Below are 21,516 nucleotides of genomic sequence, written 5' to 3'. Positions count from 1 at the left end.
CTGGTATCCTTGTAGTGGTATCTGGTTTGTTTGTATTTGATTTAAATAAGAGAGAAAGAACTAGAGAGAAATAAAAATAAAGTGTAAAGTAATATATTGTTTAGATGCATGTAAATAAGAAGAAAAATATAAGTTATGATGTTTTTTTAATATAAAGTGATTTGCAACAAAGAGGTTATTTTCTTGTGATGTGAAAGAAAAGTAAACTAAAATGGTAAAAGTATTAGATGTGATTAATGGCGTAATTAAAAAGGAAGAGAAGTAAGATGAGAAAATATTGAATGTTGTTTGAGTATTACCCTGAAGGTGTTAAGTGGTCCACACTGATTCTCTCATTCTATTTAGCTTCTAGTTTTTCTATTTATATCAAGTAGTTGCGGACTGCTCCTTGACTTCTCCGTAACCTTTTGTAGCCAGATCATCTTCATCAATCTCTCTTCCTCTCTAAAATTTCCTTAAACTTATGGATGAAAGTTGGAGTGAGGGGAAAAGGAGCATGAATTACAAGGATGATGAGGATGATTATGAGGAAGAGGAAGAGGAGGAGGGCAGTGAGTACGGCGAGGATGGTAGGAAGAAGAGGGTGGCGCCTAACAAGAGAGCCTCCAAAGCTGGTGGCTCAATGCCACCTTCGTGTCAAGTTGATGGCTGTAATGCTGATCTAAGTGATGCTAAGCCCTACCACAGGCGTCACAAGGTCTGTGAGTACCATGCCAAGGCTCCTGCTGTACTCATTGCAGAGCACCACCAACGGTTTTGCCAACAATGCAGTAGGTACGTTCACAACCTTAATCATTTAACTCTTCCTTTGTTTTCTCTTTCAATCCACCTATACTCAGTGTTTATACCTTTTGCCCTTTTCAATCAACCCTAGTCTGAGACAAAACTCTTAGGGTATACTTGCTTCAACTGTCTAAGCTTGTTTTGGGTTTTGCATTTCGTTAATTTTATTCACTTCCTAGCTAGCATAGAGCTTATGGGAAACATTAACTAATACAATCTAACTCTATTGCTTTAGTTCCAAAAAAGGATTAACTCCTAAACATACTCTTGACGCTGTGCACATTATTGTGCATTAGGTGCATTTTTATATTTATACACCTCATGGGCACCTATTACGAAACTAGTTATGGAATGTGTTCAAGTTGAAATCCAATTATTTCCAACTTTCTGTGCAAAGGTATGATACATTCTTGATGGCAAACTGTTTGTGCTAAAACAGGGACATTGTCTGTGTTCAAGAATAACATAGAATCATCCTAAACGGCACCTACCATTCCATCTAGAATGAATAGTATTTTCACTTAAGTTTTGGTGTCATCATTCTTAATCCATGAAGTTGACAAGACAAAATGGTGCTGATCTTGTTTCAATCCATCAGATCGCAGGATCTTGCATGAAGATGGCAAATTTTGGGATGATTTTCACACAATCTCATTATCAATCATTTTGATTTAGGCATATGATTTAGGGTAATAAACGCTCATCGACAACAAGTGAGACATTCATTAATCCATTATAAAAGAAAACAAACTAAAAATATGTAAATCAAGAACGAACTATTTTGGAATTTCAAGCTATACATGAATTCACAAATGATTTTATATAAAATATTTTTTCTTTTCTCTTCTGGAAAAATGTGGGTTCAAATTGCATAATGGTATGTTTAAATAATTTTCTTTACAGGTATTTATAAAAGAAAATAAATAAATCACAAATTATCTTACTTTCACAAAAGCAGCTATATATCTTTTAATATAAAGATCAAATCAGTTAATTTACAATGTGTTATTGTTGGAACAAAATAAGATGTTTTAGAAATTTGCGATGAGTTGAGTAAAGAATGTTATGATTTTGCAGGTTTCATGAACTATCAGAATTTGATGAATCAAAAAGGAGTTGTAGAAGACGTTTGGCTGGACATAACGAGAGGCGTCGCAAAAATGCATCTGAATATGGACATTGATGAATCGGAGAAGAATGAGTATTGATGGAAGATAATATAACAATAACAACAACAGAAAAGCCATTTGTCTTAGGTGAAGCGAGCAAGAACAAATAATTTAAATAATGTCTCTCATGTTATTGGCCTATCACAAGCTCTCTATCTTCTATCAATTTTTTCCTATATATATTTACTATATGCTAGAATTGCTGTGCTTGTTATATCCATGAGAATATTATAAAATATTTTGTTTCGCAAGACTTTTTGAAATGTGTACATGTTTGTTCATTTTTTGTTATCATACGTCTTTCTCTACCATCTTGTACTTTAAAGGGTAACAATCAGTGTCCCAAAACTAGAACAAAAACATTGCCAAAAGATGAATATAAGAATTCAACCACATGCTTTTTTCAGAAAAAAAAATACAGTTATTTGTCACTAACATTCTAATTCTAAGTAAATATTGTTACATTATTATTTTTTGAGAAAAAATTATTTACGGTATGTTTTTCCATAAAAAATATTACTTAAAGTCAGATATTTTATTTTCTAAAACACTTTTTTTTTTCCTGTAATGCAATATTTTGAAACACATACTCTCGATTTTGACAGTTATTTAAAAAAAGTAATATTTGAGAAATGAAGCAAGTGTGCAATATGTTATTATCTCTTAACAATTATACTCAGTTTCTCAACTTTCACCTTAGATAGAGATCGTGTTTCACTTAAAAATGGAAAAACTTGTTTTTTATAGGATAAAGTTTGTTTCACACTCCTTTCTTTCTCACATTTTTACTTTACAATCTTTTTAATAATAAAATATTATATTTAACTAATAAAAATAAATAAAATTTTAAAATAAAACAATAATATTATTGGTTATTAAGTAATAGTGTGAAAAAATTAGAGTGCCAAGGATCCTAGGTTATGATAAATAGACACTCATTTTTTCAAAAACTTTCAATTAATTGACACTGCACTTATGATAAATGAAGTTGATGTGAGAAATGGTAGTTTAGGAAATGTAATATAAATTTTAAAAAAATCACTTAGTATTAAACCTAAATGTAACAATTTATTTTTTTAATTCCGTCCTACCATTATAATTATGAGATATTAAATATCTCGCAACATTACTTCCAAAACCCTTATAGTCTTATAATCACTACAAGAAAATCATAAAATAAAAATCAATTTTAAATAATTAGTTACAATAGAAACTAAGATAGAAATCATTTTAGAAACTAAAAAAAAAATGGTTTTTAAATTAGTTTCTATTATTGTTAAATAGTTTCTAAATTTGTATCTAATTAGCAACTAAGGTTTTAACTACCAACTATTTAGTTTCTAAATTTGGTATAAAAAATCTTGGTTGCTAATTAGCTACCAATTTAGAGCCGATAAAAAAAAATACCAATTTAGAAACTATTTAACAATAATAGAAAATAATTTAGAAACCAAATTTCTTTTTAGTTTCTAAAACGATATCTAATTTAGTTACTATTGCAACTAATTATTTTGGTTTTTACAATTTGGTTTCTATCTCATGATTTTCTTGTAGTGAATTATATAAGATATCTTATCAAATTATTACAACTTTCCTTCTAAAATTTTAACTTTAAAATTAAAATGTTATATCTAATTTATCATGTCTATTGAAATATCAAAATAAAACTTACAAATAAATCAAATAATTTTCAATATATATATATATATATATATATATATATATATATTTACACTAAAAAAATTTATTAAATAACAATTAATTTATAAATAAAAATTAATTAGTCATTGATTAAGTTAATACTATTTTATAAATAAAAACCTATTAATATATAAAATAATTTTTATTATTCATAAAAAATTATAAAATATTTTAAAAAAATATTAGCTACTAAATATTTTAAATTTAAATTAGTCTTTAATTAAATTAGTGATTAATTTATAAATCAATAACCTTAAATATATAAAAAAACAAATATATTTCTCACTAATATATCAACGTGATTAGTTGTTTCAAATTCATATTATCTAAGAAAAAACTTGTGGAAAATTATATTTTTTGCATGCTGTAATTAAAAAAATTAAACCTATTAAATAAAAGAAATACACCATCACATTTAATAAATTTTAATCTTATGATATCACCAAGTTCAACCACAAATCCAAATAAGGTGATGATATCAAATAGTTATAAAAAATTTAGTTTAAATTAATTTCTCCATCTTGTTACTTGTTCTTAGTTATTGTTTTTATTATCTTACGAGGAAGATACGAAACAAAAGTATCAATAAATGTCTCAAATTTAAAATATAATATAAGATTTTTTTTTTTTGCTAACTAAAAATGATTCTGTTAGTGAGGTAATTTTTTTTCGTATCACTATTTAAGTCATATGTATTATATAAAAAAAAAACTTATAAAAGTTATTATTTACCAACACAAAAGTTTACAAAAAAATTACTTCCGTATAAGCTAATAAGCTAATGTTCTTAATATTGTTGCTTAATGATCCAGAAGTCTTGAAACATTGACTATTTTATTCTTCAAAACCTAATCTTTAATTACAAAAGTTTCAAAATTCTTACTATCACTTTATCAACTAATTATTGTATATTTATTCTTATTAAATTATGTTTAAAAATTTAACATCAACAATAAATAAAGACACATATTATCATGTTATATTATCATCTTATATAAGTGAGTTCAAATTTTATTTTATTTTATTAGTGTAAAACTAAGTCTGTGTTTACAATTTATTTATAAATTTATTTATTTTAATATAATATTAAGAGTCATTTAAAGTTCATTAAATTTATTAAATATTCTTATGGGGAATGTGATGAGTTATATTTGTTGACAAAAGTTTTGAATTTTTTTTTGAAATTTCTCTAACAACATTGTTAAGATGGTCACTTATTTATATGATACTTTTGTCATTTAAATTACTCGTGTGTAGGAAATATTTCATTAGCAATATAGTTTTTTTTTTAAGTGTATATAACTATTTAACATGCACATGGTTAAAATCAATTATTAACAATGTTTAATTACAACAAACAATAAAAATAGAGTAATCCAATCATAAAAAAAATATCAAATGATAAGAAAAGTTGAGATGGTTCCATTTTTATTTTTTTTTTGGATTTACGAACAACTAAACCGAAACAAATTAATAAAGATTGGAAGTTGTTCCCTCTTGTTGTATGAAGCCTTTAAAAGTATCCAAGCGCACCATTTTTTTTTAATCAGCGATAAAGAATAATATAAATGAGAATACTTGGGGTACTCCAACCCATATACAAAAGGCCTAGTTCTTAGCCAAAGTTTGTACATAAACAACAATACAAAAATCCAACAACAATCCAAGCGCATCATAATCACAGGCCATTTGCATATAAAGATAGAAGAAATCTGCAAGTGAGTAAAATGGTGTAAAGAAATATCGTAGTTAGCGACGATGAACAAGAACAAAACCAACAGAAAAAGTGTAAAAAAAATTAAGTTAAGAAACAATCTTAAAATATGAAACACCTGAGAACAATAATCAAATAGCTGAAAAATGTTTATTTCAATAAATTATATAAGTCCACAATTGGGGTAATGGAATATTCCAACGTTCACAATAGAATTAAAGAAAAAAAAATGAGTAATTCCTATTCTATGTAGCCATATGCACAATTATTTTCAAAGTTAATTCTCAATCACCTATAACAAAACTTAACAATTCATAAACAAAGAAGGAAAAAACTGGACCAGAAAAATATTCAAAAAAAAGAATGAGAGAACTCATATTTTGTTTGTCTTTTCTCTTATTCTCCACGCCTCATATTCATGTAATTCCTTTTCCATTTAGGCTCTAACCATTTTCTTGTGGATTCTCCACGTTTGTTACGTCATTTTAATCCACATGTCCTTGCTGACGTGCGTGCATTTTTCTCTTTGAAATATTCTGACATTGTATCAAAATATAAGAGATATTTTATAAAAAATAACTTTAATATGTAATATGATTTAATTTTTTTTTTAAGAGATGGGATTTTTTATTTCTTTCTTTTAAAGCACTTAACTTTTTTAATTTATAATTTTTTTTTGTCACATTTGGAGAAGGTATTGTAAAGTATCGTTTTGAGACAAACAAGCAAATGAGAACATAAAACTATATTATTCCGAATATATATGTAAACTATGCTCCACATTTTTTGTAACGAAGTCTAAAACCTAGCACTTGCTTATTCTGAAAATGACTTCACTTTGTCATGAAGCTTGTTAATTAATACTGACAAATTCCTACAATTCCTTTCACGACTCCATAGAATCTACATTTAAAACTTTGCATACAGTTATCACTTTATTCTTAACCACTCAATCACTAATGAATAACACCACCCACTTTAAGTGGCTTAGTACAACTGGAAATCAAGAAAATGGTTAGAAATAAAAATGAATTTTTCAAAAAATAGAATAAAATTCCCATGAAAATTTATTAAACCCATGAAAAATTGAGTGGATAAAATTTTCGTGAATCATTTGTGTTCAACATTTAAGTAACCTTGTTATTAGAATCCGAACTTCCTAAATGTCTTTATTTTTATTTTCATGATTTAGGTTATATTTTATAATTTAAATATATGTAATTTTAATTTCTCACAGATGTTTAAGCAAAATAAGTTTCTATATTTTTAAATTAAGCAATTTGCTTTTAAAAAAATTATACCTTAATTATGTAATATGGTCGGATAAAAACTTGAACCAATAGCTCTGCTAAACTGATTCGATGCATGAATTTAACTTTTAAATACCCACTTGAACTTTATTGAGTTCAAAGCATGGGTATCACATGAATAGATTGATATGATTTTTTTTTATAAATTTAAATTTAATTACATAATTGTATTAATTATTTATAAAAAGATGCTTTTTTATTTATGATAATGAACTATATTTTACTTCACTTGGTTAATCGGAATGATTCGGTCTATACCCATTTTTTGCCACAAGTATTGAAGGTTATAAAGAAAATGATGGGCAGAGAAAATTAACAAGACCAAGACTTATTTTAATGGAAAATTAACTATTTTCAGAGAAGAATTAAAAAAAATATTTTTGGTCTTTACAATTTCAGGAACGTGTAATTTAGTTTTTATAGAATTTTATTTGTATATGGATTAAAAATTAAATTTGAGAGAAATTATGGAAAATAACTTTAACAGATTAACTCTTACTTAAAACTAATTTGTAAGTTATAAAAAAAATGATTTTACTTTTATTTTTTCTTACGGAATCAGAAGTTTTTGTAAAGAGATCTTAGATAAATAGAAAGATAAAAATACTTTCTTTTATCTCATCATAAAAGTGTGTGAAGCTCCATTATACTTTTTCATTTTCATTTCAGTTAATGGTACTAATAATAAGGATAATACCTCTTGCATTTTACAAAAGAGATGAAAAAGGTATTGTTTTTAAGAAACTAAAAATATATGATAACATATGACATGAAAGAGTTAAAAGCAACAGGTATGATGGTGTGAATGAAGATGATTTTGGTGACCACAAAATACAAATAGGCTTCAATTCAACGCTATTTTATTATCATAAAGATGCCAATTTTCAAATCACGTTTTGAGAGCATATAATAGCCCGGAATCAAAATTGAACGATTTCCAACCCGTGAATCGAATCTGTAACATTTTCTCTAATCTTTTCATCAAATAACTCTTCATCCATTCATCTATGGTGATTACCAACAAAGTTGTTACTTGAATTACTTGAGCTGATCCAAAGTACAAAACAAAAATAACTGTTGTAAAATCAGTTTTAAACTTCAATAAAGTACAAGTATATTCGTTTTGAAATTGATTTTCTTGATTTTCTTTTTGCTGACAAGTCGTTTTCTGGCAATCCTTTGCTATGGTCATTCAGGTAAACTATCAGAGATCATAACTTGCTTGGAACAACTTCCTTCGAAAGCACTCCACTCTTTCCAACATTGAAAACGTCCTTTCTTTCAGCAATAAACTTTGCAAAACGAGAACCCTTCTCTTTACTTTTATTGTCTGTAGCAGACTGAGGTGGATCATGCATAGGATGGGGATTAGGATATGATGGCCGCATCAATGCCCATATAGATGAAAGGCATTCATTGGGTTCGTCTAGAATCTGTAGAAGTGATAAATCCTCCATGGCTGCAGTGGGAAAAGCCACATCATCAGATTTCAACATACCATGGGTACGAGGTAGAAAATAATTAGTATTTTTGCCAACGGTTATGACCAGATTTCCTTGATTTCTGAATTGTAAATGTTGTCATTTAGTGTTGTGTTCCTTTTGGTACTTGTTAGACAAGGAGACCATGAGTTACATTCATTGTGGGACCAAATAATTGGTTAAAAAACACACCTTTTGAGAATTTGAAGATGGGTGCCAAAGCAGCAGATGGAATGCTAAAATTAAGATGAGGTATTACTGTTCCTCCACTATGCCTTGCATTGCTGTGTCAAAAACATTATATAATTAAAGATGGAAGGTTAATAATCTACAACCATTCATGAACAATCAATAAAGAAAATTAATATTACAAAAGCTTATATTACAGAGAAACTACTGAACCAGAAAGAAGAGCAGGCTGAGTTCCTATGAGTAAAAATAGCATCAAGAAAAGACTGTCTCGTACTGTAGAGACGGGAAGTCTCTAAGCTAAAGTATTTCATCGAAAAGAATCATTATTGCCTTCAAAACATGGATTTAGAAAAAGGGTAAGGCAATTTTGATTTGCAGATTCTTGGTTTCTTGAGAGCAAAATATTGCGACACTCCAAAACAAATAATAGAACCACCTATTCGTATATTCTTATTTCAAAACAATGATCCCTGAGCTACAATACCAATTGAATCAATGTGATAAATGACTAGCAATTGAACTAACTTAAATCTAGTGGTTCGGCACACACCGAGCTACAGGAATAGGAGAAGGTGGTATGGTGATATTGAAAGTTGGTGGCAATACCTTGTAACCAGACCAATCATGTGACCATCTGAATTGATAACAGCACCACCACTAGCACCAGGATGAATAGCAGCTGTTGTTTCAAGCATTGCTGGGAAGTACTCACGGTTGTGCATATACTCAGTTTGAATGGACAGATAAGATTGAGGAGTCTTTGCCTCAACCACTTTTGCTACCACACCAGAGCAAACAGATGGGAAGAATCCTAATGAAAATAGAAGACTTCCGAGGTTAAACAAAAGAAATAGAAAGAAAACCCACTACAATTGAATTGGGTCTTTATAAAATTGGATACCACACGGCAGACTAATCACCTCAACAGCAAATTATCATAATAGAAACATATGGCATAGCCAAAAAAAATTTCAAGTATAACATCCAATGAATCATTTGCATTGATGCATATGACCCTTGATGGTTTTTAACAAGCTTGTTTTAAAAGGAAAAAATCATACAAACAACAATAGAATAAAAAATAAGCAAAAGCCTAAAGATTAAAATACCCAAGTATTGGGGTTGACAGTAATACTCTCAGAACTTACAGTTTAGGGCACTACTATTTCAGTTAACTATATGTTGTTAATCCTTGTATCCCTCAGTAATTTTTATATTTGAAATCTCAGCCCTAGGTCTTGGGTTGTACCTAAACTTTTAAACTATCATCTAAGCATTATTGATGGGTTTATTAATATTAGGAACTAGGAAAATCTCAATCCTTATGAATTCATTACCCAATATTCTTTAGACAAGTTTGTCAAGGACCAACAATCCAAAAAGCTTATGATTTTAAAAATCGTTTTATGTCTAACAAAGTTTAAGGTAAGCGTGACATGATGTAACGATTCTTCTCCATTACTTGATCAATTTTATGGTTTATAACAAGGTTCGTTTTTTGGTTGTTTGAAGCATTCTTTGGTTGATCTACTCAATGACATGTAAGAGGGAACCAGTATCAACCAGAGGCACAGACATAGCACTAGTTCATTTTTTGCACAACTTTGTTGATGTTCCCACTAAATATAAATGGAGCTGCTTAAGCACGAACATAAAATCACATAAACATGAAAAATAATAAAACTTTAAAGGAACTTTCAGCGTTGCAGACATGTGATCATAAGCAACATTAACTTTCATTTTATAGCAGAGCATCTAACCAATAAAGAAACCGATCAATTGGGTCAGCAAGGACATACCATGCTTTGGGCCAAATAGTCCATGGCCAATGACAAATGCCTTTGATCCTGTGGATGGCCTAGAAAAATTCATTGTTATGGGCAAAAGATTATCTAGTACAGATTCAAGCTGCAATAAGGCAACATCCCATGGTCCTTTACAAACATACACTACTTTTGCATCACACCAAATCCAAGGTTTGATATGATCAAGACGTACTCGTATGTTTCTATGGTTGTCATAAGTTGGATTCAACAACTTATATCCCCCCTGCTCATTAGCAGTGAAAGGATGAATAATTGGCATTTTTAATAGTGAAGTTTGACTAACTTGGTTGCTTTCAACTCTGTTACCAAGATAGGCAGTTCCCTCGGACATGGAAGAATGTTTTTCTGAATTGGTCCCATATCCTCCACCCTTTACATGTTCTTTCCCAAATCTCCATGGTTCCAACAGATGAGCATTTGTAAGTACGAGACCTTGACAGTTTAGTAAAACACCAGATGCCCATACTCCATCACCAATAGTAACAAGACAGACAGAAGTCATTGCCTTCTCAATTGGTAATGGTGAGGAACTACCCAAATATAAATGGTCACGTTTAATCCTAGAGCAAAAATCTAATTTATCAGTGTCAGAAAAAGACCCAGTGCCCGCAGCATTAAGGTCACCCCCCTGATCATATAAACCTTTCTCTGTATTCTCAGGCCTATTGCGCAGCACGCCACTAGAAGCACTCACAATGGCCTCCCATGGAATCACCAGCTGTTACCGAATACTATAGTTTTGCATGATGTGTTAAATTGGAGGGGGCTTAAATAATGTCAAAATAAGGAGAACGCAATCAAAGTACCTGGATTTCCGCCCCATATGTCTTCTGTCTCAATGGTCTGAGCAGGACACCAGTAAGACATGCATGCTCACTGAAAACTGGACTCCCTTCCATTCCTGGTAGATAGAGAGTATCAAAATTGAGCCAGAACCACTTCCATAAATGACCAATGGATTATGCAACAGAGAAATGGCTCACACCAGGAAGACACCGTATGTCAGCCATCAGCAATGATACATCAGATGAATGGGAAGGATAGCTGTTTGCAATGCATCCTACAGAGATGCTGATTCAAGCAATTAACCATACCATATCAAAGGATTGAATGACACAAAATTCCCAAACATTGGCATCGAATTCACTGCACTGTCTACAGTAATAGACACAATAACTACGTATACAAATCAACAGAGGCAATCCCAACAGCTCAAGAAAATAGTATGACATAAAATGACACTAACAAGCGATAAAAGTTTAACCATTTTTGAAGTAACTGCCAGACTTTTTTTCTTTTATCGAAACAATAATATATATACATACCTGTTAAAAAAGTGCATAGGTGACAAGACTCCAAAAGGAGACCCAACTGCCAGAAGAAAATCACCCCTTTTATTCATGGCAGATACTTTACTATCCAGCAATTCCTGATAAAATCACCAACAAGTTATTTTCAAGAGTCTAAATGGACCAACAAAGAAATCCAACAGAAAATCATTTCACATGTAACTAGTATGTTACAACAATAGTTTGTATAAGGAATTCAACTAGAGAAAAAAAACAAAAGATACCCTGAAAGATAAAGAAACACTCAGAATTGCCATTCTAGTAAGTGATTTGTGCACAAGACTTGCACTGCCAGATCCTCCCATGGCCAATCTCTCCTGTAATATCATTCAAATTCATCATTCTTCATCTGAAAATATTATTTTTGCTTCTGCATATCATGATCCTGGAGATGTTATTCCGAAGGCAATTTATACCATCAAGAAGAAGAATGATACTTTAATAAGTAGCAGGTTATAAGTTTACAAGGATCAATTTTAAGAAGAGGTGTAAATCCATTTACAAATGAGCAATTGGATATTTTGCAGTTGCACCAATAAATTTTATTATAGACATAGTTACAATTCCGGTCATCTGAGAACCAACTTTCCCATAAGCTTGAGTCATTAGCTAAAGATAAATACCCGTGAATAGCTTTATATATGCCCAAAAACCCCCTTTGCACTTCAATCATTAACAAAGCAAAGCCTCACTTTACCTTGTTCTGTCTATTCAACTCTTATTTAGAATGAAGCCAAAAGCATCACTCTAGTAGACTACTACGTCATAGAAGGTATGATACCGTGTTGAGAAAAACAGATAGATAGAAACGAGGAGCATATGCTGAAAATGTGTTTCAACTACACATATATGTACCATAAAACTATTTAATTTATAAATTTAATAAATACAACATACAATTTTTCTACTATTTACATAAAACAATGAACCAAGACATTTACATAAATAATACATATTTTTGACAAAGGTAAATCCAAAATACCAGTGCATCTAATACAGAGGTTATGCGTAATCTATGTTATTTTCAACCACAAACATAATATGAATATTAAACATATTTATCAATGCATACCTTTCTAACCTTTAACCAGAGTCTTTTTCTGTTATATGATATCAGCTACATGGATGTTCTATCATAATTTATGTATATAAATAAATCATTGACCTCTAAATTTTTCTTACTGTTTGGTTATAGTTTTTCTCTAGCAATTGAGCTTCCGTTCAACTGATTTACTCTCTCTACAAGGCTCCAGTCTCCACACATCCAAAAACCAGAGAAGACAAGTTTCTACCATCTTTTCTACAGTAAGTACTACCCCAACTTTCTCCATGATATATTTTTCGTTTATTCCTAATCCTGTCTTGGCTATTATGTTCACTCACCCAATGCCTCATTCTCATCTGTCAAATTGAATTAATTCTCTTGGTGACTTTCTCCACCCAACATTCAGTTCCACATAACGTAGCAGACTAGCAGGTATTTAAAGGAGATATGAAGGAGGAAAATAAAGAGGAAAAAATTGCAGGCATGCAAGAACTGTATAAGCTAGAGAGCTTGAGTAGTGATTGGATTCAAAAGTACATGCCACCTAGGTTCCTTTTTTCCCGTTTTATCTTTTGAAAAGCTAAAGTGTTTGCTAGGCTAGGCACTTTAAGTGACATTACAAAATCCAGAACATAAATGACAATTAAATTCAGCAAATACCCAAAGTCTTGGCATGGATTCAATAGAATTCAGTCAACTCTCGTTTTATTATTATATTTTTACATTCTTTGATCTCATGGCCTAGAATAAAAATTCAGATTACAGTGCCTTCAGGCATACAGACCAACAAGCACAAATTTCCAGGGTTTTAAATTGACTGTTTCCTCACATACATGCACTACAGTAATCCAATCCAGAGTTTAACTACATTTTTTAGTCAAATATAATACGAATGTGGCAAAAGTCACCTTATATATTCTTGATGGGTGCAGAAATGCACCTAAGGCATTTCAAATTTGGTATGATACTTCCCATTTTATTACTCAACAGCGACATTTCTTCACGTACAAATACAAATTTATAAAGTAGACTAATTCATCACAACAGGAAAAAGCATACTTTTTAAGAACAAACTAACCTGAGTTTGAAAAAAATCTCTAGAACGTTGAGAATCATTATTGTATGATGCCAAAGACCAACCAACCTCCCATTCAAACTCTGGTAAGCCCAAAGATGCTTCAATAAGTGATTGGAGACAATCAGATGAAGTAGGAATATCAACCTGCATGATGCAGAAATCTTATTAGCATTGAACTAGAAAATAGTGGTTAATAATAAAAGAAAAACCATCCTAGCTTATTGAGAATCAAATGTTACAAATTTAAATGAACGACGGTATAGAAGTCACATCACATGAATCCAAACATTATTTGTTTGTCCAAAAACACGTGACGCATCAGATCATTAATTGTTTAGAAAATAGCACAATAAGGAACTAAATGGTTCAAAATGCCTACCAATGACAAAAGCTGCGCTACAAGCCAACAAGGAGTTCCCTGATTAGAATTTACATTGGTTTTCTCAGTCATAACATCAATCCTAACACCAGAAATCAAGTCTGGCCTCCCCTGAAAAGCACAACTTACACAATTTAAAATACTCACGCACAAAACAAATTAGAAAATATAATAAACAAATAAATGATTTAAATTTATGTTGTAGTGGCAGTTTCATTTTTTTACAGATAATGCACGAAATTGCAGACTAGCACGGCCATATTAACAACCCAAATACTTCGAGGTTTCGGCCAAAAACATTCCCAACTTAATTAATTACAAAATCTACGAACACCAACCTTAGGAATATTTTCTCTCTGTTGAGGTGACAGAAAAGGCTCAACAACTGAGGCAACGGTCACAACCAACACCCTATCCTCGCAGTTATCACCGTAGAGACGCGTAGCTACTTGAGCATCATAAAGGGTATCAGGTACAAGCATCCCCGAAGCTGAAAGAGTTGTTTCACCAGAACTACGCATACCCAGAAGGAGAAAACCAAAACCCGCCATCATAAGTTCATAAAAAACGAAACTTCTGATAAAGAAAAGCAAAATAAGATCACGGGTGGGATTAGAAACCGGTATTGATGAAAAGCGTGTCTCCTCATCTTCAACCCTTTCGGGTCCTGAAAAGTTAATTGCAAGCTGAGTGAACGATGATAATAGATTACGCGGTGCGTTTGAGAAGAGAGAAAAAGAGAAACTCACAGGACCGCGAACCCTGACCATAACTGCGAAATTCCGAGCAAACTTAACCGTTTCGGATGGAACCATTTGGGAGAGTGATGAGTACCAAGACGAAAGCCTTCAATTTGAAGTTCAAGCTATATATCCTGCTTCGGCTTTATTGTTCCTATTATATAATTAGTCAATGCATTGTTTTGGATTTTAAGTGAATTTTTTTTTTTTATTTGTTATGAATGAAATGTTTTCAAACATTATTTTTCTTAAATTCCATCCACTGAATCAATCGAAAATTCATTTTTGTAAACAATAATTTGTCCTATTAAAATGTGTAAAAAATATTTTACTTTTAAATTTGCCCATAAGCTTTCAACTATTTTATTAACATGAGATTTTAACCCTTTTAAATTCTTATATATATATATATATATATTAGAATTTTAAAAATAAAAAGTTATTTTACTAAAACAAACATTTTATATTTTAGTAAGGCCATAATAATGCAGTACACACGTCACATGTTCACTCTAAATAAACTCATAAGCAACTTTGTACCCAAGAAATGAACTACCGCTGAATTTCTACCGAATCTATGACGTGGGTGCTATTAAGGCTCATCGATTTTTTTCTTGACGAGTAATGCTCCATCAAGTGCCACACTGTTCCAATTTATTACTCCATTGTCATTTCATTTTCAATGCATTAATTTATCTAACAATATCCCTCAATGCCAATAAAACTCAAAACCTCATTCAGACTCAATCACTCCTGCACCTCTTCTCTTTATTTCTACACTCATAATTAATCAAGCCTATGCCCTTATTTCACCTTAAGATCAGCTAACCAAGATGGAGAAAAATATCAGAAGTTGCTGCTATAGTGAAGGTTCAACCTCCACTCTCAACAAGCAAGACGATACTAGCAAGGTAAACTCTCTAGCACTGCAGGATCTCATGTTACAGGCTAAGCTTAGTGGTGATTTATGTGATATGAGGGAAAAGATATCATGTGTTAATGACTGCACTTTGAGGTCCAGAAGGAAAGCTTTGAATGAATACCCTAGGTTGTCACTTGATGGTGGTAGGGATGGCATGAAGAGGCCAAGTTTAGGGAACATAGAAGGAAGAAGATCAGGTTGTTGTGATGGAAGAGTACAAGAGAATAATGAGTTGGAGTCACCCTCCAAGTTTAGGTTTGGTGAGGGTATGTCTTTAGCAGGGGAGAGTGTGGTGTGGTGTAAACCAGGTGTTGTAGGAAGGTTAATGGGCTTAGAGGCTATGCCATTGCCAGTGAGTAGCATAAGATCTGACACCAGAGAAAAGATCATTGCTGTTTTTAGGATACAAAACCGAAGAAGAAAATTAGAGTGGCTTGAATTTTGAGACATCCCTAGTTAGAAAATTATTCAATAAAAATAATTAGTTAATAAAAATAATTAGTTGTTGTATTGATTAAATTAAATATTATTTTAGAAACTAAATAAATTATTGATTTTTAAATTAATTTATATTGTTGATAGTTTTTATATTGGTATTTAATTAGCTATCAAGGTTTTAACTACCAATAATTTAAATTTTAAATTTGATAACAAAAACCTTTATAACTAATTAGATATCAATTTATAAACTATTTATCAATAATAAAAACTAATTTAAAAATCAATAATTTTTTTAATCTAAAATAATATCTAACTTAATAAATATTTGTCTCATCATCACTAACAAATGATAATGGGGTTATAGTTGAATTAGGGAACCGATTATGTGGAAAAGTTTAATGGAAGTGAAGGATATTTGTTATTCTATTTTATTTAGTGGTGATAAAAGTTTGATACCATGTTAATGGTATTCTGCCGATAAAAAAAAATGTTAATGGTACTCTACTTTTCAATTTATTATTTGCTTCTTTTGTAGTAGATTCACAATCAAATCTTGATTTAAATTAATGTAATTGTTATGTTGCTTTGCTCTCTCATTCGTAACTGTTTCCTAAGTCTGTGACGTCTATTAACATGAAAACAAACAATTATTGGAGGTATTGGCATTAAAGAATAGTTTAAGACAAATGAAATTTCTTATATTACATGATTTCAAATAAAATAATAACATATTAAATATTTTTATCTAATAAACGACCTCCAAATTATGTAAACCTAATAAAAAAAAAGCAGGTTAACATCATAAGACTTTTTTAATATAGTTAATGATTAAATCTGATTGAATTTTTGGTGTTAAATAATCAATTTTTGGGATTCAATTTTTAGAGTTCTTTTTTAGAGATGCACATTATATAATTCTGCCAGACTTGAATAGAATATATTCCATACGGACTAGAGGCTCAGACATTTATCTTAAAATGACGTATCTGTGTCGGACATACGTATCAGTGTCGACATTCGTAGAACACTTATCGGTTAAGTATTCAATTCAAAAAATATTTGTTGGATTTTTGAAAATTTTAGCATAGTTTTAACACAATTTTAAAAGGTATAAATACAATAATTTTCTAAAAACTCAAATTTTTTATATAAATTTTTATTATGATTATAAAAATAAGGAACAAATTCTTTTAAACCAGTCATGAAAAATATCTTACCTGCTCTCAAAAGAATCTGAAACATATTTTTACACATAAATATTTATTTTTAATTTATATAATTCAAAATTATATAATATATAGATTCGTGTTCCCGTGTCCTACATTTTAGAGATGATATGTATCTCTGTGTCCGTATCCGTGTCGTGTCAGTGTCTGTATCCGTATCTATGCTACATAGGTGTAAAGTCTAAATATTTTAATATTATTTTAAAATTTTAAAATTATATAAATATAATGTATAAATAATAATTAAAATGTGTATTACATTAACATGTTGCATCGTTGTATTTGCAGATTTAAAAAATAAAATACCAATACCTAATTTACGTTTGTATCTCTTGCTCAATAATGAGATGCAAAGACAGATTTGGAAGAAAGTTATATTTCACGTCTTCTTACTAATGAGAATAAAGAAGAAGAAAATGAAAGTAACAATAATGAACTTATATATTTTCCAACATAAAACTAATATAATATGTTAGGTATATAAGGTAACAAAATTAGTTATATTTATATTCATAATTAATTATGTTATCTTATAACACAATTGATTATGTTTACAATCAATTATTTATATTATATAATAAATAATAAAAATAAAATATTAAAATAATAAAATTAAGACTGATTCGGTAGTCTTCTTTCAGTCTATAATAGATGTTAATAACAAAAATGATAAAATTTTAACATAATAATATTATTAATATTATTTTATAATTTTACTATTATTAATATTTATATTTCTGTTATTTATAAAATTATTATGATATTATTAACCCAAACAGTAAATAGTTTCACTGAATTGCAAGTTTGTATCAACAGTTTATTGACATTAAGCGATGTCCCTTTTATCTAGCACATTTATGTATATTTTTTAAAATGACAAACACTTATACGTTACTAGACATAAAGAAAATGTAGAAATAAAGAAAATGTAGAAATAAAGAAAATGTAGAAGACGAAGATATATATTTATATTATATAATTAAATTATGTAAATTAATAATAAAGATTTTATAAGAAAATGTAGAAGACGAAGGTATACATTATAAATTATGCAAATTAATAATAATGTATATAAGTATGTTTATGTAGAATTATTTTTATAGAAAGATATTTTTTATGATTTATTTTTATAATTATAATAAAATTTTATATAATAAATTTAAATTTTTAAAAAAATTAATGTATTAAAATTATGTTAAAATTATTAAAAAAATTAATATTTTTAACTTGAAAATTTCACATATACCTATTTAAGAAATATCTTACAAATATCGGTGTTCAATAAAACGGACGCATATCTGACATATCAATACATATTCTCTAAACAAATATTCATGGATACACCATTTAAAATGCGTGTTTTATGTATTTTTTAAATAATTATTTAAAAAACAATATCAAAGAATTAAAAAAAGTGACCGAAATAGTAAATATTTTCTTAAAAACGACATTTGGAATTATTTGGCAATGAATTTTAACTCCCACCAACCTTTTTCTATTTCCTGTTTGTCTCTAAAGTCTAGGATAAGACTTCATGGTAGGCCCCTTTGGTTTGGATAAGCACAAGTAAGACAATGGCGAAAAAAAAATACAGACAATAACCTAATTTCAGCTTTCATTTCTTTTTAATTTAAAAATTAAATTAAAAAAATATCTAAGGATAAGCTTTGATAAAGGTTTGTCCAAAATACAAATCAATCGTAAAAGCTGAAAAGGACAGAATATCAAATTTATTGTTTTCTTTTTCCTAAAGTTAAATATCAAGACAGAAAAGTCAAGGTTTTGGGATATTAAACTTTCGATATTCAAACTACCGATAAGATATCTCTATCATTGTTACATCCTTTATTTATTTTTAAAATTACTGTTAGTGAACCCCAAAAAATCAATTATTACCAAATAAACACTCATCAATGCGTTATTACTATAACCCACTAAATTCATCTATATGTTTATCCAAAACAAATATCACCCGATTATCCTAATCAATAGGTCTAATAAACACTCACACTCATTAGGATAGGATATGACGAATTGATCTAATAAACACTCAGTAGGATAGGATATGACGATGTACAATAAATACTTACTAAGACGAAACAGACTTTAAATCTAACTCAACTTCATAAAACCGACTTTAAATCTAACTCAACTTCATAAAACCGGCTCAAAAAATTAAAATTTGCATTCACTTATATACAATGAAATATTCTGATATCTAGATAGATTCTATCACTACAAACTTTCAAAGTCATAAAACATAATATTTTAACACAATTTTATTTATTTTAATATTAATATTTAACAAAAAGGGGTAGAAAGATTAACCAATGCCAAAGTTTAAGGCATATCTGGCTAATTAACAAAACTTAAAAGAACAAACAAAACATAACATGCTAGTTATTTAGCATTTTACATTCACTTGCTCACGAAAAACATACACACTGGTAACACTTTAGTCAGTAACAGACCAATAAATTCTCGACACATAATGATAGTAGATGCCAACGTGGCATGCGATCCACGAAAAACGACAATATTTACATGCAACCCACGCGCCTCCTACACCCCTCAGCGGTGACTGCTCCTGGTCTCTCCACTGTACAGCCTGCAATCAAATACAACCACTTTCATCTCAGCCGTCGATTTAAGTCATACAAGATCAGCCGTTGATTTCTCACTAGATCTAACTGTCTACATCACCCCAGTCGTGGGTTCTAAATAAAATGCATCGCACAAACAAAAACAAATGCATAACAGTGTTATATGTGACAAGTAAGTGCTAGATCTAATGCACTTAATAGAAAGAAAAAAACATTGAATTTTTTTGACAAAAACATGACTAATCTTCTGTCATAATATTATGAATCAACTTGTTATCATCTCTCTATATATTTGTATGCATGCAACGTTGATATGATGAAGAAAACCTAGAACGGGTAATAAGTTGAAGAGAAGACTAGGAAAATATAAGTAATAATTGATGATTGTTGTTCTTGAGGTTTGAGGTGTGTACACGTACCAGTCGTAGACAGTGGGAGTGTTGGGAAGAGGTTTGTCAAACATCTGAGCACCGAGGGTCTTGGTGGCAGAGTTGCTTCCAGGATGGAACACGCTCCTCCAAACGTTGTCAGCTTTGCGTCCCGATCCCGGTGTGGTCGGTGTGGTGGGAGTCAAAGGGGTGCTCGGTGTGTTCGGCATCGACAAGCTCTTCTGCAACCTGCTACTTTCTCCTTCATCTACATATCCATCAATTTCAGAAACGTTAAAACTAGAACATCTCAACATGTATCTATATATATTATGATTATTATTCATCTGTTGTTGTGTATGTATAAAAGGGTGCACCAGTCTTGAGGGTGGTGAGTTTTCTGAGCTTGCCAAGGCCACGCTCGGGTTGAGGGCCAGCCACAACATCATCCCAGAGTTTCTCTAGCAGAACCATGTTTGAAGGAAGGAAGGAATTGTGATGAAAAGTGAGTAATTGGGGATGTTAAAAGTGGTTGTGGACACTGTATATATAGAGAATGATGATGTCTAAATATAAAATATCTTTGTCCAAAATGGGATGGAGTGATGTGGTGCATCCAAGTGTAGGTTGTTTTGGTTAGGATGTGATGATGGGGAGTGGATATAGTAAAACAAATGAGTTTCCTCACAATTGTGGATAAGGATGAAGATTTGGTAAATTTGTGGGAGAATGGGTTTCCTCACAAAGATGAAAGATGAAAGATGAAAAATGTATATTTAGATGTGTGGTTTGTCCTATTCTCAGTGATGTGGGGTATGTGGTGATGGGATAAGGACTTTAATTGATGGTGGGCCCCATTCTTTGATGATTCCTATTATGTATGTTTCTTTTAATCATGCAGTGGTCATGTGATGTTGGGCATGCCTATGTATGGATACTACAAAGGGGAATCATCTAGATCTGGGATAAAATAATTATTTTATGTTATACATCTAAAAAAATAACTAAAAAAAATAATTGGAAAATTTCCATTTTTTTTTAATGTTTGACCATATTTCTAAAATTAAATGTTATTGATGGCTCTAAATCACAATAATTTTTTAACAGTAAAGTACTCGCAGATAAAGTTCTTTATTCTTGGTTCTGGTAATAAATACAAGTAAGATTATATCTTGACTTCATTTTGGCA

General features: G+C 30.3%; 3 protein-coding genes across 4 annotated transcripts; 1 reads left to right on the top strand and 2 right to left on the bottom strand.

Annotated features, from left to right (window-relative positions):
• The first annotated feature begins 263 nt into the window (after positions 1-263).
• On the top strand, positions 264-2,203 carry LOC137832566 (squamosa promoter-binding protein 1-like). Of its 2 annotated transcripts, none has more exons than XM_068640789.1 (2): positions 264-774; positions 1,861-2,203. In XM_068640789.1, the coding sequence occupies exons 1-2, from the start codon at positions 464-466 to the stop codon at positions 1,964-1,966; spliced, it is 417 nt and encodes a 138-aa protein (XP_068496890.1). In that variant the 5' UTR covers positions 264-463; the 3' UTR covers positions 1,967-2,203. The 2 variants fall into 2 exon arrangements, with proteins under 2 accessions (XP_068496890.1, XP_068496889.1); XM_068640788.1 differs by having other exon boundaries at positions 368-770.
• A 5,449-nt stretch (positions 2,204-7,652) lies between these two features.
• On the bottom strand, positions 7,653-14,930 carry LOC137832565 (glyoxysomal processing protease, glyoxysomal). Its single transcript, XM_068640787.1, has 13 exons — positions 14,777-14,930; positions 14,648-14,694; positions 14,366-14,540; positions 14,028-14,138; positions 13,649-13,792; positions 11,750-11,842; positions 11,502-11,605; positions 11,162-11,247; positions 10,983-11,077; positions 10,150-10,894; positions 8,957-9,161; positions 8,351-8,442; positions 7,653-8,136 (listed from the first exon to the last, which is right to left on the bottom strand). The coding sequence occupies exons 1-13, from the start codon at positions 14,840-14,842 to the stop codon at positions 7,889-7,891; spliced, it is 2,211 nt and encodes a 736-aa protein (XP_068496888.1). The 5' UTR covers positions 14,843-14,930; the 3' UTR covers positions 7,653-7,888.
• A 4,680-nt stretch (positions 14,931-19,610) lies between these two features.
• On the bottom strand, positions 19,611-21,076 carry LOC137832574 (dormancy-associated protein 1-like). The gene is made up of 3 exons (XM_068640800.1): positions 20,705-21,076; positions 20,379-20,595; positions 19,611-19,964 (listed from the first exon to the last, which is right to left on the bottom strand). The coding sequence occupies exons 1-3, from the start codon at positions 20,799-20,801 to the stop codon at positions 19,928-19,930; spliced, it is 351 nt and encodes a 116-aa protein (XP_068496901.1). The 5' UTR covers positions 20,802-21,076; the 3' UTR covers positions 19,611-19,927.
• Positions 21,077-21,516: the final 440 nt, after the last annotated feature.

This window comes from Phaseolus vulgaris, chromosome 6 (assembly GCF_000499845.2).
Source record: "Phaseolus vulgaris cultivar G19833 chromosome 6, P. vulgaris v2.0, whole genome shotgun sequence".
Classification (NCBI taxonomy): domain Eukaryota; kingdom Viridiplantae; phylum Streptophyta; class Magnoliopsida; order Fabales; family Fabaceae; genus Phaseolus; species Phaseolus vulgaris.
The sequence above is the reverse complement of the archived record's forward strand: the minus strand, read 5'-3'. Positions and strand labels throughout refer to the sequence as shown.

Excerpts from the sequence above, each read along its gene's own strand:
- LOC137832566 (XM_068640788.1), top strand. The coding sequence starts at position 464 with ATGGATGAAAGTTGGAGTGAGGGGAAAAGGAGCATGAATTACAAGGAT. Across the intron at positions 771-1,860 it reads ACGGTTTTGCCAACAATGCA|GTTTCATGAACTATCAGAAT; the intron begins GTAGGTACGTTC and ends ATGATTTTGCAG.
- LOC137832565 (XM_068640787.1), bottom strand. The coding sequence starts at position 14,842 with ATGGTTCCATCCGAAACGGTTAAGTTTGCTCGGAATTTCGCAGTTATG. Across the intron at positions 10,895-10,982 it reads CATATGGGGCGGAAATCCAG|CTGGTGATTCCATGGGAGGC; the intron begins GTACTTTGATTG and ends ATTCGGTAACAG. Across the intron at positions 9,162-10,149 it reads ACTATTTGGCCCAAAGCATG|GATTCTTCCCATCTGTTTGC; the intron begins GTATGTCCTTGC and ends TATTTTCATTAG.
- LOC137832574 (XM_068640800.1), bottom strand. The coding sequence starts at position 20,801 with ATGGTTCTGCTAGAGAAACTCTGGGATGATGTTGTGGCTGGCCCTCAA. Across the intron at positions 20,596-20,704 it reads ACTCACCACCCTCAAGACTG|ATGAAGGAGAAAGTAGCAGG; the intron begins GTGCACCCTTTT and ends ATGGATATGTAG. Across the intron at positions 19,965-20,378 it reads ACTCCCACTGTCTACGACTG|GCTGTACAGTGGAGAGACCA; the intron begins GTACGTGTACAC and ends ATTTGATTGCAG.